This window comes from Equus caballus, chromosome 16, assembly GCF_041296265.1.
Source record: "Equus caballus isolate H_3958 breed thoroughbred chromosome 16, TB-T2T, whole genome shotgun sequence".
Taxonomy (NCBI): domain Eukaryota; kingdom Metazoa; phylum Chordata; class Mammalia; order Perissodactyla; family Equidae; genus Equus; species Equus caballus.
The window spans coordinates 28,817,835-28,837,699 of NC_091699.1; the positions used below are offsets into that span (position 1 = coordinate 28,817,835).

At 42.9% G+C, this 19,865-nt stretch overlaps 1 protein-coding gene across 1 annotated transcript in view; it reads right to left on the reverse strand.

Annotated features, from left to right (window-relative positions):
* GXYLT2 (glucoside xylosyltransferase 2) overlaps positions 1 to 19,865 on the reverse strand; it is an 83,745-nt gene that overhangs the window by 52,079 nt on the left and 11,801 nt on the right. Inside the window, exons 2-3 of the mRNA XM_023620084.2 lie at positions 9,511 to 9,703; positions 2,177 to 2,308 (exon numbers count right to left, since the gene is read on the reverse strand). Coding sequence (XP_023475852.1) covers positions 2,177 to 2,308; positions 9,511 to 9,703 — 325 coding nt within the window. The remainder of the gene's footprint in view (positions 1 to 2,176; positions 2,309 to 9,510; positions 9,704 to 19,865) is intronic.

The window sequence follows — 19,865 nt, forward strand, 5'->3', positions numbered from 1 at the left end:
ATGCCACGTTCATAATCTACTGTTTTGATACACAACTCAGAGAAGGTAAATGTCCTGTCAACCACAATCTCTCCTTATTATTTTCAAGGAGCCCCGGTTTCCATTATCAAAAGCAGATAAGGGATGCCAGCACTCATTTGTCATTCAAAATGGAATACTTACTTAGTTGGAATGAATGAAAACCATCATGGTGGGTTTGTTTTTTAACTGCAGCAATAAAGTCACAATTCAAGGTCAGGGAAAATTCAAATGTGGTTCCACTGGGTTGCTAACATTTTTTGGATAGGTTAGAGAGACAATTTTCCAACAGGAATCATGGCTATTTAATACTTCTTTTCCCCTAAAGTGGAGACAGGAAGCAAAAACCTGACTTTTTTTTTTCTCATTTTCACAAATGGTAATTAGTTTTTACATCAGCAACCTAGAGATTTGAGTGCCAATTTGAGGCAGTCTTTGCTTACCTCCATTTCCATGTAATTAATTTCATCTCACAACATGTATAAAGGTGTGTGGCATGTGAGAAACGGGTGCTTTAATGGGTTAGCAAGCTTGTGCAGCAGATCAGAGCCACCAGTGCATCGAGCCCTTGCTCTTCTCACAGGTTCTGTGTGGGAAATGCTAATTTAGGGTTTCAGACCAACAGATGGTAAGACTTCCCTGTATGGATGTCTCCCAGGTACCTCAAAATTAAAACATCACCCAAATTAAACTCTTCTTCTCCCTTACCAAAACTGGTCTTCCTCCAGGCTTTTCCATCTCTAAATAGCATCAGCAACCATTTAGGTTGAACCAAAACAAACTGTCTTTTGTGTAGGTCATAAATAGCTGGATAACGGCAATTTCAAACCGGTCATGCTTAATAGTTGTTCAGGTCAGAAAACTGGGTGAAATCCTTGTTACCTCACTTGCCTTCAACTCTTACAAGCAGCCAATCATGAGGACTGGTACATTCTATTTCTCAGGCAGGTTCCGAATCCATCCCTAAGGCACCCTCCATAGCCCAAGTTATTATTGACTGGCCTCAGCAATTCCACTGTCCGCACTGTAATGAACCAGTGTGTCCTCTTTAAAACACAAGTAGTCAGCTCATCCCACTTCCATGCTGGAAATCAACCAATGGCATCTCTGCCTGTAACCCAAAGACCAGACACTTCAACATGGCTTACAGCGCCTGCAAACGCCAGCTTCGATCCCACCTCACTCTATTTTTCTGGTTACAGTATCTTTTTTTATTTTCTCAAGCACACTCCTTCCCAACTCAGGGCCTTTGTACACACCGTTCCATCTTCCTGAAACCCTTTTCTCTGTCATTATCCCCGAGCCCTTGTCACTCAGTGACCCCTACTTCTTCATCCACGCCTCAGCATAAATGCCGTGCCTCAAGAGAACATCTTACGGCCTCTCCCAGACCAGAGGGCAATGTCACGTTACACACATCCACGAGACCGTTCTCCACCTCAGCACAGATCACACTTCTAGCTGCCTATTCAATGCCCGGCTGGATTCACACTCAAAGGGGGTGAGACCGCGGCTGTCTTGTTCACTGCCATCTCACCATCACCAAGCCAGGGCCTGGCACCTAACGAACACTCAGTGCAATTCACAATTCAAAGTTGCCGTCTTGGCTCAATGATAGTCTCAGTTTTGATATATCGTCAGTGGTTTTTCTATTTAGAATTTTTAAAAAGGAAAGAAAAACATTCAATTTAAAAATTCAAAACTGAAAGCCTGAACCAGAATTCTGGACCTTTTCTGAATTATCCCCTGGCACGGCTACATCTAGTTACTGTTTTAAGTGAAATAATAATAATCAAAGCTCCCATTTATTAAGGGCCAACTATGTGCCAAGCCTGTGGAAGAAACCGGGGTTTAGAGAAGTTGGGGGGTCTCCTGAGGTTCACAGCTACCAAAGGGTGGAGCCACAGTCACAAAGACCTATAACCCAAGACACGCTTTGGATGCTCTCGGTCCCTCAATCTTTGGGAAAGAGAACTTCTCCAACATAGGTCTCTCTCTATACACCCTGCAGACTAAGACCATCACCTACAGAACCCGAGAGAAACACATTTTCAGCTGTTAGTAAGATGTCTCTATAAACACACTCCAGTTAATTTCACCACATTTCCAAGAGCAGTTCTCTCCGAAGCAGCATCTTATTAAAAGCAGGTGTTCCTACCGGAAGAAAGAGTCTCTGGGCAGCACAGGGTTTGAATAATTTCTTCCATTCCTGAGGGTTGCCAACTGAAAATGTGATGGGGTAGATCCTGTGCTCAAACTTCTTTGTATAGGAGTCAGGCCACTGTCGCAACTGGAAAACATGGAAGGCAAGAGGATGGCGATTAGACCTCCGAATCGTGGAAAACCACCAAAGCTTCAGAACGGTCAAGTGGAAATCACTCCGGCAACTTATATAGCAAGTCTAACTTCATCACTGAATGAATGCAAGACCACTGCTAGGATTTCAAGAAATAGCATCCAGAGTTGGTGAGGATGGGAAATTGGTACATAAATACTGCAAGTGGAGTATAAATTTGAACAAATTTCCAAGAGAGCAATTTGGAAATTGGTAACATCAAACCCAAAAGACAGAGGTACAAGGACTTTCACCAAAACCTAGTTTTTAATTAAAAAAAAAAGAGAGAGAGAAAAAACCAAATGCCCAATAATAGGGAATTGGGAAAATTAATTATGGTAGAAGTATACAAAAAACTAAGGCACAGTTAGAATAAGGTAGACCTGTATGTGCCGGCATGGAAAAACAGTTATGATACATAGTTAGGTTTTAGAAAAAGCAAAGTGCAAAAAAATATTTATAATATAGTTCTGTGTTATAGGGAAAAATATAGGCATATATATTTTACATGACAGAAAGGTCTAGACGAGTATGAACCAAACTGCTAAAAGTGGGCACCTGTGGAGGTGGTGGTTTTGCTTTCTAAGTTTACATTTCTGTACTCTTTAGAATTTTTACAGTGAGTATATATCCCTTTCTCTGCATATGTTAATTTTATAGCCAAATTACTTTAATAGACTTTATTTTTTAGAGCAGTTTTATGTTTACAGAAAAACTTAGCAGAAGTACAGAGACTTCCCATATATCCTGTTCCCTTCCCTCCTCACCAGAGCTTCCCCCGTTATTAACATCTTGCACAGCGCAGTACGTTTGTTACCACTGAACCAATATCCATGCATTATTAAGTAAAGTCCATAGTTTACATCAGAGTTCATTCTTTGTGTTGTATAATTTTACAAGTTTTGATAAATGCAAGATGTCCTGTACCTACCATTACAGTATCATACAGAATAGTTTCACTAACCTAAAAATCCCCTCTGCTCCACCTGTTCATCCCTCTCTTCCTCCTCCATCCAAACTCCTGGCAACCACTCATCTTCTTACTGTCTCTTAGTTTTGCCTTTTCCAGAATGTCACGTAGTTGGAATCATAGTGTATATAGCTTTTTCATATTGGCTTCTTTCACTTAGCAATATACATTTAAGGTTCCCTTATGTCTTCTTGTGGCTTGATAGTTTATTTACTTTTTATCACTGAATAATATTCCATTGTCTGGATGTACCACAGTTTATTTATCCACTCACCTACTGAGGTACATCTTGGTTGCTTCCAGTTTTGGGTGATTACAAATAAAACTGCTATAAACATTCACGCGCAAGTTTTTGTGTGGACAATTTTTCAGTTCATTTGGGTAAATAGCAAGAAACATTTAGCTTTCTAAGAAACTACCAATCCACCTTCCGAAGTGGCTGAACCGTTTTGCATTCCCACCAGCAATGAGTGAGAGTTCCTGTTGCTCCACTTTCTCATCAGCATTTGGTGGTGTCAGTATTGTGGATTTTAGCCATTTAAGAGATGTGTGGTGGTATCTCGTTTTAGTTTGCAATTCCCTAATGACATATGATGTTGAGTAGTCTTTCATAGCTTACTTGCCCTCTGTGTATCTTCTTAATTTTTTGAGTTAATGCCTTCCCATTGCCATAATAATTCTACTTCTAAGAATTTACCCGAAGGACAACTTCCAAAAGTGCACATATGTTTATTACAAGGGTGTTTGTTATAGTGTTGTTTGTAACGGTGAAAGATGGGAAACAACCTAAACATGAGATTGGTTAAATAAGCTCTGGGGTATGTCTACACAGCAGAATACTATGCAGCCACTGGTGACAATGTCATGGAATGAGGGTCAGCAAACTACGGTTGTGCGTGGGCCCAATTCAGCCTGCTAAAAATAACACACAAGCCAAGAACGGTTAGACATTTTTAAATAGTTGAAAAAAATAAAAACGCGAGTAATATTTTGCAACACATGAAAATCACACGAACTTGAATTTCAGTCTCCAGAAATAAAAGTTTCATTAGAACACAGCCACACCCATTTGTTCACATATTTCTATGGCTGTTCTTATGATAAAGAGCAGAGTTGAGTAGCTGCAAGACCATACAGCCTGCAAAGCCTGAAACAGCTACTATCTGGCCTTTTACAGAAAAAGTTGGTTGATCCTGTTTTGGAAGAAATTGATAATATAAATGTCAGTGATAGAAAGAGAATATAAACTATGATCCCACTTCTGATGCTGAAATGAAAAGGAATGGGAATAAAGACACCAGAATTGTCCTTCCTGAGCATTAGTATCATGGTTGATATTTTTCATTTATGATTTTATGACTTTTTTTTCACAATGTACATATATTGCTTATATAGTCACATAAAAATTTGTGAAAAAACATACCACTGGGAAGGCTTTAAATTTGCAGTTTTGAGATGGATGTTTGGGAGAGAAATCTCAGAGTGAGAAAGAGTAGGAGTGAGAGTCAAAGTATTTGACAACTGATTTCCCAAGGGCACTGAGCAATCGGAATCCCCATCAGGCACAAACACCCAGTACAGCTGCACAGACACATCAGAACTGACACTGGGCACAAACATTCAGTGCAACAGGACCAACCAGTCAGAACGCACACTGGGCACGAATACCCAGGACAAGTGTGCCACTGCACAAGAGCCCAAAATCAGCCCGGGAAGTTAGAACGGGAGGGTCCTCAGGTCTAACAGTTTCCTTGACTCTTTGATTTTTAGCACCCTATCTTCTAGAAGGGTTTATCTACACTTGCCAATCTATATCTTTTAACTGGAATGTTCAGGCCAGTTATATTTGTTACTATGCATATATTTGAGTAGTATACTGACTCCAGCCACTGGAAGTTCCTCTTGGCACCTCTTCCCATGGCAAAGTTAAACATACACATACACACACACACACACACACACAGAGGATGTTGCTGCCCCACCGGCCCCATCTATCACCAGAATGGATTGGTGGCCATCCCCTCTTCTGTGTCCCACTATTTGCCAATTCTGAGTCTGGGGCAGGAGCACAGATTAGCAAAACCTAAAGCAGATGTCTGATCCTGAGCTGCCTGGAGAGGCTGGGAAATCAACCAGCTGGCCTTTTCTGCTTCTATATTGGGAGATGACAAAAATAAATGAAACTTTAAGGTATTAAATATCTAAATGTGGATGGTAAATACCATCAGACACATTGTCCTTAAGCAGCTTTAAAAAACATTCTACTTAAATATAACAGAACTCGCCTGCAATGCAGCTTCCAGAGGAATCATGATGACAATTAGCATTTTGTTTTGTTTTGCTTTTACCCTGAGGTATGTAGCCGTGGGCTTACCAGGAAGTTATCACAAGAAATTATGGATATTCCCATAATGCCTCAGTGTCAGAACTGACAGCCTTGAGAAGGTTGCATAACCCGCCTCTCACATCAGCATCTCCTGTGGCTGAGCAGACACCAACAGCTGCTATCTCCTACTTCAGGGCTAACACAGTGCCCAACATATAGGAGCTGTTCCAAAGAATCTTTGTGGAATGGGAGAATAAACAGATTACCTGGTTCAGCCCCACAATGACACTCTGCAATAAGCAGAGTGAGAATCATTTGCCCCTTTTGTGTATCCACTAAAGTTTTTGCTTAGCTCTTGACACAGATGAAGAAACTGGCTCTTGGAGAAGTTCTGTGACTTATGTAAGAGCCAATGTTTTAAATCTAAACCCGCATCATAATCCCAGCATGGACAAGAAAGGGGTGACACCACATGCCCTGCCTAGCTTTGCACTCTCTAATATAATCTCTTCTGTTGGTTGAGTTTCACTGGTCTAACAAAGACCTGAGGAAATGAGCCATCGAAGGGGTAAAGTCATCAGGGCAATTCAAGCATCTGCAATGATCTTCCCATACGATTTAGCTCCTGATTTATAATGTCCCAATTACTGTGGCTCATAACAAATTACCCCAGAACTTAGTAGTATGAAATAACTGTTTATTATGCTCCTAGATTCCATGGATCAGGAATGCAGACAAGGCACACAAGGGACAGCTTGACTCTGCTCCATGATGTCTGGGCCTCAGCTGGAGGCCTTGAAGGCCAGAAGCTGGATCATTGAAGGCGCATTCACGTACATGTCTGGCCGTTGAGGCTAGCTCCTGTCTGTGTGGGCCTCTCCATGTGGTCTCTCCATAAGGGCTAGTTTGGGCTTCCTCACTGCACGTTGGCCGGGTTCCAGGGGCAGGAATCCCAAGAAAGAGCCAGACAGAAGCTGTATCTTTCCTATGACCTAGCCTCAGATGTCACAGGACATTTGGCACATTCTATTTTATATATACACACACATTACCCCAAAACTTAGTAGCTTACAACCAAAAACATTTATTATCCCATATAGGTTCTTAGGGTCAGGAACCTGCGAGCTGGGTTGTTCTGGCTCAGGGCTTCTCATCAGGTTGCAGCCCAACTACTGGCTGGGGCCACAGTCATGTGCAGGCTTGCTGGGCTGGAGGGTCTGTCTCCAAGCTCACTCACCCGAGGGTCAGCAAGAGGCCTTTGCTCCTTCACACGCAGGCCTCTCCAAGGGCAGCTCTGACATGGCAGCTGGCTGCCCCCAGAGCAAGTGACCCACGAGAGAGAGAGAGGGAGAGAGCAATCAAGATGGAAGGTACAGCGCCTGTTCAAACCTCACCTCTGAAGGGACACAGCAGCATCTCTTCCCTATGTAATTGGTCACACAGAGCAACCCTGGGACAGTGTAGGAGGGAAGCACACAGGGTGTGCATAATAGGCCTTGGGGGCCCTGGGGGCCTCTTTGGAAAATACAATCTGCCACACATGTGTAGTTACACATACACATCTTCCTCCCCCTTCTCTTTTCTAAAAATTTTGTTCTGCTCCATCTTCATGCCCTAGCTTCTAGTATACTGTAGGTACTCAATAAGTACTTGTCAGATGGACATTGTACAAGACATTCCTAGCGTTTGTTCACAGCCAGCTTCCTCCATTCCAGCACAAAGAGTACTTCTCAGCCCCCTTGGAGTTGGGTGGGCCTTGTGACTGCTTCTGGACAGTTAAATGTCACCAGAAAAGACCTGAGTCACTGTGAAGGCGAGGGGTGAAAAGCCCAGTGGGGATCTGAGAGTCGCTGTCTTTCCTGCAGCGGCATCGCAAGAACTGCAGAAGCCAGTGTTCCAGCAGCTGCACAGACAGGCACGAATAGTCTGTCAACCTTGTTCCCAGACCTAAGTGGCTGTGGGGACGGAGACCCTGCCGCCCGCGTGAGACATGCGGAAAGTCTCTGAGCTTTTTGGGAGTAGTTAGTGCAGCCTGACTTAGCCTTCCCTGAGTACAGATATATCACCTCTTTTATCAATCCTGCTAGCCCCAAGTCGCAGATGGGGAAACTGAAGCTCAAACAGGTCACAAGACTTGGCGGAGATCACACAGCAAGTAAAGAGCGGAGCTGAGTTTTCTGTCTACTAGCTCGGGAGGGAGCATCACACAGGTTAAGTTCATGGAGGTCTGAGTCAGTAACCTTGAACTGACACCTGATGAGCAAGACACGAAAACTCTCTAAGTCTCAATGATCTCAGTTTGGGAAATAGAGACATGATTGTTACCATCTTCAAAGGGTTTAGGTAGGAATTAAATAAGAGTAAATCATAAATTGTAAGCCCTTAATAAAGGCTATTTTATTTATTTTTTTGGTGAGGAAGATTGGCCCTGAACTAACATCTGTGCCAATCTTCCTCTGTTTTGTAAGTGGGATGCCACCATAGAGTGGCTTGATGAGCAGTGTGTAGGTCCACGCCCAGGATCAGAACCTGTGAACCCTGGGCTGCCGAAGCGGAGTGCACGAACTTAACCACTACACCACCCAGCTGGCCCCAATAAATGCTATTTTTTATTGCTATTATTATTATTATTGTCATTTCCCTTACACCTCAGCTTCAGAGCAGCTATCTATGTGTGTTTCAACCTGTTTCCTTTCCCTTTCACCTGACTCTGATCTTTTTCAAGGTATTTTCTAACCAATTTCAAAGCCCCAAGATCATTTGTTCCCCTGGCTTCTCTTGGTGAAGATGTCATGGTAACTTTTTTCTTTAGATAACATAACACATTTTCTAGCTTTCTGTCACTAGCCTTTCTCTGCCCAAAGTGCTTCTTGGGTGTTTCTCATCAGTGCAGCTAACCCGGTAGCAGGATGCGGCACTGTTCACTCAAGTTGGTAGATACACAACAAAACACGTTCTTGCTCTGCCAGCACTCAAGAACTTCTTGCAAGAGAAGAGTTACAAGGAAAATAAAGCTTGGTCTGCAAAGTCATGTAGATACCTGGACTGGGAGAAGAGGCATTTCCAAAGTGCTCCTTTGTCCTGGTACAAAAACGTTATCCGTTCCTCAGTATAGGAACAGTCGAATAAATGATGACCCAGACACATAATAATATACTATGCAGTCACCAAAAAGGATGAGGCAAGAGTGTATGAGTCCTGACCTGGAATGATGCTGATGCCATGGTTTTAAATGAGGAAAAGCAAGTCCCAGAACAACACAGAGAGAATACTCCTGATTTTGTAAACGAAGTACATTTTAATCTGGGTACATACATACGTGTGTTATACGTGTATATGTCTCTATACACAAATATACATATATACACACTCACACAGATACATAAACACACACACCTGTACGTGAAAAAAACATATGGAAGAATTGCTCAAAATTGTTAACTCTGATTGTTGCTTGGGTGGGACTGAAGGATAGCGAGGACATCCATCTTTTATTTTATAACATCTAGATTCTTTGAATTTATTTGAATGAACATATATCACTTGCCATTCAAAAACCATACATAAATAGATAAAAATAAGCTACCTGTTCCCCAAATGAGACAGTGTTGATAACACCAAGAGGGACTGAGCCCCAGTGCTCTAAGCACATCATCTCATCTCATCCTCACACTATCTCTACAAGGCAGATGCAACTAACCCTATATTATAGAGGAGAACAGTAAGGCTGGCTCAGGGTTCATGGACACACAGTAAAGTATGCAGCAAAATACACGATGCATTTCCCAAATGGCACACAATTCCCCAAATGCAGTCTGCGTGCCCTCAGCAAACCACGTGCCATGATGTCCACAAACTCACCTGCTTATCAAACTCGGGCTTCAGAGAGTCTTCAGTGAAGATGTGAAATTGCATCTTTCTGTGGCTAAAGAGAACAGCCGATTTGAGCATAACCAGCGTCTCCTCCAGGCGATTGCCACAGGCCACCACGGCCAGGTGCATCCAGAGCTCGGGGGGCAACACAGCTTGGAAACTCCTGGATTCCCCTGACCTCCTAGAAAGAAGAAAAACAAGTAAAAGCGATTACTAAACTCATCAAAAAAAAAAAAAAAAAAACCCAGCTAGTGAATGGTTGGAACATTTCAAAACATGAACAGGCACAATCTGTTATATTTTATAAAGCGATAAGCATTTTGACAATTCTTCCTGCTTAGAGAAAAATACCATTTATTCCCATATTTATCCTGGCAAGAGCAGGATGAGTCACTGTTTGGCCTGCTATAGGTGTCTGAGGCTTTTTCTGCCAGCACTCAGCTGTCTAGTGCCTGCTGGCTGCCTACTGGTCCATGTTTGGAAATAGTATTGCTAAACTTCAACAGCTGACACCAGGGCTGTGGCGCTCCCACTCGCACGGGCCATGGAAATTAGATTTAAATGCAACTTGAACAAGAGGAGGGTGGGTCATGGCTTTCCCATGTGAAACAAGCAACATGATATTCCCATCATCTGGATGGTTTTAGGTTGCGGTGGAATGCATGACCACAGGACCAAAGGAAAATCACGCAAGTCCAGGAGGTGAGCAAAGAAAACAACATATGTGTGTCCATTAGATCTTGGGAGAGTCTCGGAGAAACAGGTGTTAATCCTGACCGTCTCGCTCAAGATTGCTGAGGTGGTAGGTATGAAATTCAGCTTCCAGTCTGAAATTCATATTAATGACAAACAGGCAGGAGAGGGGACAGGTTAAGCTGGAAATTACCAAGGTATCAAATACTGAGTCAACAGCTGAGAGGGGAATAGGGTCCAAGAGTCCAGAATCATCATCCAGCTATTTCCTCGTAATAAAAGATTTGTTCCAGACAAGGAGATGCAGCCAAGCCTCAAACACACCACTGAGAAGCATTTGCAGGCAAGTTGGAAGAAGCTGGCCTCGAAAAGGTGCCCTGAGACAAATGAAACTAATTTACTTGCACAAAAGATTTGGAGACCAGGGGATCTTGGACGTTGAATGCCACCTTCCTTCCAAAAACTTCGAGTTCAATCAGTGCGCTGCTCCATTGTTCACTGCTCTGTCGGATAAAGCCAGTCCAGCTCCAGATTTCTTTCACCAGGAGGAAAGCTGAAGATGTGGGTGGAGCACTTTGGATAGTTTTCCAGGCTGATTACTTAAGAGCATGCTTAGAGGAAGCACGGCCTCCTGGCTCAGCTAAGCCCAGAGGCAGAGAGTTACTCGGCTTTCACTTACTTTGGGGATCACAGGAAGAGACAGCAGAGATGTCCTAAAGATCTCCTGAAAGGGCCCACTTGTCTTCACCCCGCTGTGGCTACCTGCTACCTGAAGAGCCTACCATCTTCTCTCACCTCCATCACTGTGACAGCTCCCTAGGTGGTCCACCTGCCTCCAATCTTATCCGTAACCCCACCCTGTGACTTCTTATTGCTGCCAGAGTGATGTTCTTCCAAAAGGCAAATAGCATCATGTTATTCCCTGGATTAAAATCATGTAAGGGCTCCTGATTGCCCTCAAGATCAAGACCAAACTGCTGATCACAGCTCCTACTTACATCTCTTGCAGCTGCTCCCAGCACCCCTGGCCTGGGTGCACAGCCATTCATAATCATAGTCGTAATTACACTTATGTTCGTACTCTCCAGCTCATCCCAGTCATGGGACCATGCTGGGTTGTCTCCAAGTCTTGGCACATGGATTGTCTCTTTCTCTCTCTTGGAAATGCTCTTCTCTGCTCTCTTTTTCTTGCTAACTCCAGCCCATTTATTAATCAACAAATCTATACTGAGTACCTACTATGTGCCAGGCACTGTTCTAGGTGTTGGGACAAGAGTAGTGAACAAAACAGACCAAGGTGCCTGTCCTTGCAGAAGTTACATTCTAGAGGGGATAAGGAAAAGACAATGAAAGAAATAACAGTCAAAGCAAATAGTAACTAAGTAACTTAGAAAGTTCTCCAGTGCAAAGCACTTGAAAGAGGTGAGGGAGTGAGCCACGTGCATTTCTGAGTGAGGTGCATTCCAGGTGGAGGGCAGGGTCAGAGCAAAGGCGCCGGATCAGGAGCGTGCCTGGTGAATTTGAGGACCCCTGCCTTCAGGACTCAGACGTCTTCTCCTCCTCAGCTCCAGGGATGGCTTTTCATACTCGCTATTTTTAAAGCCAACTCTCAATTAACTTACACAAAAAGATGGGAAGAGGTGTCGCAGTTAATGCTACAGTCACATTCAATTTAGAAAGCACCATCAAAAGACTGGCCAAAATATGCTACAAAAGAGACTTAATGCCAACTCATTTGCTTAGAATGATGCTCAATATTTAGGAACGCGCGCATCACCCAAGAGTTCTAAAACAATAAATGCAGTAGCTTACAGATCTTTTCTTTTTTTCTCAAATATTTATTGTACCAACCACCGTCCTGAGCACTTTTCACGGAGTTCATTAGCTATCACAAATATGAACCATTCCCCTGCACCCAAACAGAACAACTCTGCCTGGTCTAGCTTTACACATGGGGTTTCTACATGAAGAAAAAGTTTTCACCTTGGTAATCAGGGAAATACAAAGTCAAACAATAAAGAGTTTCCATTTTATTTTGACATTGGCAAAAATTCAGGAATAAAATAAAAATTGGATAAATAAAATAAAAATTGGATAAATAAAAAAAATAAAATAAAAATTGTCCTTACGAGTTTCTGAGCGGCTATGGAGACCACGGACAGCTCAGGCCCTGCTGGGGCGCTGTGAGTCAGCCCAGACACCTGGGAGAGCCTCTGGGCAACATCCAGCAGGAGTGAGATGCACATACGCCCTCCACTCCGCCAGTTCTATTCCTACGTATATAACCCGAAGAAACTCTTGCACATTTGCACAAGACCCATGCAAGAATGTTCACAGCACCCCTGTTTATAACAGTGAAAAATTAGAAATAACCTTCCTGTCCATGCACAGGAGAATCATGAACATATTTGATATGTTTAAGTGCAATACTGCATAGCAGTGAAAATGAATAAGCTAGAATGTCATGTATCAACATAAGGTGAAAGAGGAAAAAAGCAATTTACAGAAGGATAGCAATAGAAGGATACCATTTAGATGAAGCTTAAAAATAAGCAAAACAGGGGCTGGCCCCGTGGCCGAGTGGTTGGGTTTGCGGGCTCCGCTGCCGGCGGCACAATGTTTCGTTGGTTGGAATCCTGGGCACGGACATGACACTGCTCATCAAGCCAAGCTGAGGCAGCGTCCCACATGCCACAACTAGAAGGACCCACAACGAGGAATATACAACTATGTGTTGGGGGGCTTTGGGGAGAAAAAGGAAAAAAATAAAAAATCTTTAAATAAACACAGTGCAAAAAAGTTTAAAAAAAAAAAGCAAAACAGGGCCAGCCCAGTGGTGCAGAGGTTAAGTTCACATGCTCCACTTCGACGGCCCAGGGTTTGCCGGTTCGGATCCCAGGTGTAGACCAACACACTGCTGATCAAGCCATGCTGTGGCAGGCGTCCCACATATAAAGTAGAGGAAGATGGGCACGGATGTTAGCTAAGGGCCAGTCTTCCTCAACAAAAAGAAGAGGATTGGCAGCAGATGTTAGCTCAGGGCTAATCTTCCTCAAAAAAAAGCAAAACACCATTGTATGTTCACAGACAAATGTAGTAAAAATAAATATGCATGAGGATGACAAATATCAAATGCAGGATGGTGATTATCTCTAGGGACTTAAATATTTATTTCTTAAGATGAGTGCAAGGCACACAGAAATCATTATGTTATTATCTGTATCTTCTGTGTGTGCCCAAACTATCTGACAAATACTTTTTTTTTTAATTAAAAAAGCTCGCACCCCTTGGCAGCACGGCAGGCCACCTCTCTCCTTTGTAGGCTTCTGTGATTTGGCACTGCACGGTACAAAAAGCAGGGGCTAGGGACTTCAATCTTCCTTGATGTCTGGCGACAGGTAATAAAAAAGACAAATAAAAGTCTCTCCTGGTGGTAGTTCAAGTATCCATGATTGGGATTTAACGAGACCTCCGCCGCCCCCACTCTATTACCGCTCACATTACATTAAAAATCTCAGGCTTCAGGTAATAAGCGTTTGTGTTGTGCGGTCACGATGAGTAATCCAGTGTAAGGGCGCTGAAACAGTGTGCCTTTCACCAACTCCTATCAATGGCGCACTCAGCACCTCTCAGATGTCACTCGAGACTCAGCGAGGATCGGGGGAAGTCGAGTCTCTGAACCTATGACTTAACCCCTTGAATCACCAGGCTTTGGCAGTGAATGGGTGATGGGCGACTGCAGCACAGCTCTGACTGAGGGCCAGCTGTGTTCTTATTCAGACTTTATAAAAGGGGACTGGAGTGGATGTTTGTCGTCCGGGATTTTCAAAGACCTATTGCTACGGCGGGAGCTGATGGTAACCATCTTGGCCACCACACTGGTAGAGCCTGAATGGGAGTCAACGTAAAACAGTAGAAAGCAGAGCCAAAAAGTGGTGGACCAGATCACTGGTGGCATTATTTGAGCACCTGGATCCAAGTGTGCCTGACCCTAACCTTGGACAGTTCATTTACTAACCCAATAAACTGTCCTTTGCTTAAGTCAGTTTGAAAGAAACTTACAACTTAGCAATCAAAAAAGAGTCCTAACTAGGTCTTAAAAATGTGTTTCCAATCACCTTGGACTCACACCGCCTCTCTCATCTCTCCCCTTGAGTCATCCTTTGCAACGCCCATTGAGTCCATTCCTTCCCTGTTGCTCACTGTGAGGACCCTGATCCAAGTCCCCATCATTCCTTCAGTCTCGTAGCTGGAAGGGATACCAGATACCAACTGGGACAGGGGATTCCCTACCTGGCTGCACGTCATAATCATCGGAGGAGTCTGTCAACATGCAAACTCCAGCTCACAGAGATTCCAATTCACTGGGTCTCGGGTGAGGCCCTGGAGTTTCCATATTAACACACTTGTACTACAACTGCCCGCAGTTCAGCTACAGCCAGGAACTAACCATCTGAGCTGACCTCTCCCCTCACCTCTCTCTCCCAAACTCCTCCCCCATGCCCTCAGGAACACCGTGTATCCTCAGCCTTTTCTCAGAGTATTCTCTTCACCCGCCTTCCTGAAAACATGGCTGCCTTGTGAGGCCGCCACCTCCCAGAAGCCCCGCCCCCCCGAGTGGAGGGTGTTCTTCCTACCCCGCCCCGGGGGCCTCGGGGCAGCAGATGGGGCTGGTGTCCTCCTTGCTCTTCCATGCCACAGCCAGACATGGAACACGGCTTCATAGCGGAGTCTGTGGGCGAAACCGGGCCCCCTTCTCCCTGTCCTCGTTGGCGTCATCTCTCCGCTTCACAGTTGCTCCTCTTCACTCTCTGAAGAGTTCAGCTCCTCGCTCACAGTATTCCTCCCCACCCCAGTTCCTGTCAGCATTCTTGGGGCCTTCAACTGCTATTTCAAAGATACTTTTAATGTCCTGGCCCTTCAGTTCTGTGACCGCCACACCCATCACCTTTTCCTTCTTTCTACTTGAGACACCCAGTGCTGTGGACAGACTGGACCTTCACACACACTATGTCCTCTGTCTGGAATGTTCTTCCTAGTCTCTGTCCATAGCCTGTCCTATTTTGGACAGCAAAATGGCCTTCCTTGACTACCTCATGTAAGAAGCACCTTCCCTTTTATTCTGACATGGTCTTTATTTTCTTCCAAAAACTTAGTTTAGCTGGTGATTACATTTCTTTGATTATAATTTATATCAAGTATACAACATTATATACAATAAGCATGACAATGTAAATAACTAAAAATCTCTATCTTCAGAAAAAAAGGAATAAAACACACAATGTACCCTTTCAATTTTAAAAATATAAAACATTAAGTGTTGAAATAGTAAAGGTGATTTAAAAAATCTTGCCCCACAAGATATTTTTTCTGCATGTTACATTCTGGTCTTTATTCCATGGAATACATATTTTTACAGCTGCCCTAATAGTGTACATATAATTTTAGATTCAGCTTTTTCCATTTGATTCTTTTATTTTTCTTGTTGCTTTTTAAATCTTCATAACCATCATTTTAACTGGCTATCTACCTTCCATCCAAACACCATAGCTTATCATTATTTCCCTTTTTCAGTTGTTTCCAATTGCTTTCAGTTATTTAAAAAAAAAGTCTTGCACTAAACATGTGTAGGCCAATAGATGTTTTTCTTCTTTTGCATTATTTCTTTAAACTACATCCCTCAAAATGGAATTACTGGGTTAACAGCTATTATTCTATCAAGAATGTAGTAACTTTAACAGTTTCTCAAATTTACCCGAGTTCTCAGAAAACACCAGACCATGAGAAGAAAAACAAAAAACATCACAAGCACTATCCCGGCCACCTGAGTTACTTGTATAATGTAACCACAGAGCTGACTGCTGAAACCAGATGAAACAGGTTTGCACATGGCATCAGTGCCTCCACATTCCACGTGTTCCAACGGGGTGATGCATAAGCGGTAGTTAGCATTTAGACACTGCCTCAAATAACATGGAGTCTCAGAGCGAGAAAGTTCTTCCATTTTCAGTTCTTTTTCAACAATGTTAATAAAGTCTCAGCTTGGTGCTAATATACATCTTGAACACTTTTGTAATGTTGCTTAATCTTCTCTTTCAATTGAAAAGGCAGTGGACCTCAGATATAGAACTTCCAGCAGGCAAGAGTACCAAGTTAGAAAAGAGTAACATTGCTTAGTTTTCCTAGTGTTTGATTTGACAATTATCTTCTATTTAGTGATGACAATTTATGGCAGTGATATAAATTTTCCTTTAAAAAAATATATATACTTAGAGGCTGGCCCAGTGGCATAGTGGTTAATTTCATGCACTCCGCTTCAGTGGCCAGGGGTTCACAGGTTTGGATCCCGGGCAGGAACTTATACACTGTTCATCAAGCCATACTGTGGCAGCATCCCATATACGAAACAGGAAGATTGGCACAGACGTGAGCTCAGGGCCAATCTTCCTCACCAAAAGATAAATAAATAGATAAATAAGTAAATATACTTAGAATGTGGAGAAATTACGACCCTCAAACATTGCTAATGGGATAGTAGAATGGTGCAGCCACTCTGGAAAACAGTTCAACAGTTCCTCAAAACGTTAAATACAGAACAACCATAGGACCTAGCAATTCCACTCCCAGGAATATACATAAGAGAAATGAAAATATGTCCTCACAAAAGCTTGTACACAAATACTCATAGGAGCACTATTCACAATGGCCAGAAAGTCCACCCCAATGTCCATCAGTTGATGAACAGATAAATAAAATGTAGTATCTCCATACAATGGAATATTATTTGACCATAAAAAAGGAAGCCCTGATACATCCTACTACACAGACGAACCACTAAATCAGTGACCTGTGAGCCTGAGGAAAATGCAAAAGACCACATGTTTCCTGATTCCATATATATGAAAAGTCCAGCATGGGAAAATTCACGGAGACATAAAACAGATTAGTGGTTACCAGGGGCTGGGAGAAGGGGCAAATGCGGAGCGACTGCCTAAGGAGTATAGGGTTTCTTTTTAGGGTGATGGGAATGTTCTGAAATTAGATAGTAGAGATGGTTGCACAACTCTGTGAATAAACTAAAAACCACTGCATTGTACTCCTTTAAAGGGTATTTGAATTATATTGCAATAAAGCTGTTACTAAATAAATGCACTTATGTTTATAACAAGGATAGATTTTTAAAAATTCTTTTAAAGTTAGCAATGGTAGTGTAGCCATATTATTACAATTTTGACACTGGGGTGAGAATGACTGACGTTTGGAAAATGCTGCCCCCATTGTCCTGGCTCAAGCCTACCTTGTACTCAAGGGAAAATGATACTCAGAACACCAGAGAAGGCTCAGAGGCAGAAGCAGCCTTGCCACCTCCCCGCTGCCCCAGACAAGGCTTCCCCTTAATCGCTTAAAAGTCCCAAGCATGTGACTTAATTAAACATCAATTTCTGGAGTGTATAAATAATGAAATACGACATTTATGTGTAGTGCTATTTACTTTGTAACCTATTACTGCAAAACACGCTGAATTATTAAAGCGAGTAATTGGTCTGCTCAGACCCTCTTTTCCACTGTCTCCTGCTCCCTCTCTTATCAGTGCTTCTCCTTAACTGACAAGCCAAATTAGCTCAGGCAGACTGATGCTGTGATACGGGCAGGCAGGGTAAGCTTGACGGAAAATCGCCGTTCTTTAAAATATAGCCTAAATCAGTGTTGTTGGTAACTAGTTTTAATACAGAAAGAAACAGAAATATTCGGGGGAAAATGGGAGATGAATTTTAAGAAGTTGAATACGCCCCTCTTAGGGCAAGAATAGATGAGCCGAATCCCCCTCCCCAGTGGAATCTTTCACAAGATGAAACCGTAGCCGTTTGAACATGGAGAAGGGCTGCAGACGAGGCCAGGGTGGCAGTTGAGGAAGTGGAAACACCTTGGTGCAGCCCGGAGAAGGAGCGTCTGGTGACGGCTAATTATATCCCCGTTAAGCACTGGCAGCAAGAGGCACTAAGAAAGTTCCCTGCAAACCACGGGTTTGGGATCACGTGAATCTTTTGACAAAAAATTTCCCCTTCGAAGCCGCGAGTAGAGCCTTCACTTAGAGACCCAGACATGACGCTAAGGACTGTGCTAACAGTTAAATCACTCTTAATGACCCATGGTTTGGAGTTAAATCAAGTATCATTACTCTTCCAGGATAGACAGAAAAGCTGACATGTGCCTTGAAGTCATGGTATTCGATGACTAGTGTCAATAGAATGCCAGAAAACTGCCATGGGGGGGTGCTTAATAAAATTATTTGATAAATGTATTCAATTATTAATAGCATGTATTTAGTTTGGATGATATTTGAAACATGGCTGTGTTCCTAAATAAAGTCTGGGTCGAATGCACAGTAGGTGTTCATTGCCTGGAGTTGGTAATTTTGCCTGTGTCTATGTGTGTGTGTCTGCCTTCAGCCATCACTGTACACACACGGATGCTTTATGATCAGTACATGGCAGAGCAAGGATTCAATCTCAGGGAGCTGGACTCAAGAGCCGGGCCTTTTAATCATTAGGTTATATTTGGGGCCACACACAAGTGAGTTAGAAAAGGAGCCCCCTCTGGACAGATGAAGCCTTTGTCTCTACTCAGGGCTCCTGGCTCAGGGGTCCAAGTATGGTCTGGATCCAGCCCCTCCCTCACAGCCTTCCCCAGGTGTGACTCCCACGGTCAAGCAAACCGTCACCAACTCTACCTTCGTAATCCATCCATTCTCCCTTAGCCGAGGTTATACACAATTGTGTTTACAACTCTCCCTCCACAACTCGACGATGCTGCCCGGACTAATTCTCCTTTCATGTTTTCCCTTATGATTGTTCCTGACATGCCGGAGATTCCATTTCTCCGTCTCCCTCTTCTTCTCAAATTAAGGTGTTATTGAAATTTTAAAATATGATCCAGCAGTGCTAGGTTGACATAAATGGCTGGTGACAAACGAGGGAGAAGAATGAGGAGCACAGATGCTGAGAATGGGCACTTTCGTCTCCCATCCTGAAAAAGAGTGTGAATGACTAACCCACCTAGAAGGAGGAAAGGTGGTCGCCCCAACTAATTTCCACCCTCCTACGCCTTAGGCCAATAAGGGATTTTTAATTTTTATGACAATTGATATACCTTAACTTGTTTTATAAGTTACACAAGTAATGCATATATTTATCATGGAAAAAATTTAAAATACAGACAAGCAACAGGGTGGCACCCATAATTCCAATTCCGTAACCAGTGTTAATACTTTGGAATACCGTCTTCCAGAATTACACCCAATATATGTGCGCGTGCATACGTAAATATATAATATAAATGAACAAAAACTTTTAAAAAAATGGGATAATTTTAATATTTTTTTCCCTTACAAATATAAACAATCTTCAAATTACAAAGAGATTTTTGTCAGCAGGGTCTTCTTCAAAGGGATTCTAGAAAGCAATCAAATAGTTCAAATTTCAAGATTTGTTCTCAAGTACAGCGGAGTAGTAAGCAGTTTGCCTCTAGAAGTACATGGACCTGGCTTCAAATTCTAGGTCTGCCACTTGGCTGTTCCATTTTGGAAAATGCTTTAACCACCTCTAACCCTCAGTTTCCCCATCTGTAAAATGGGCATATTGATTACAGTG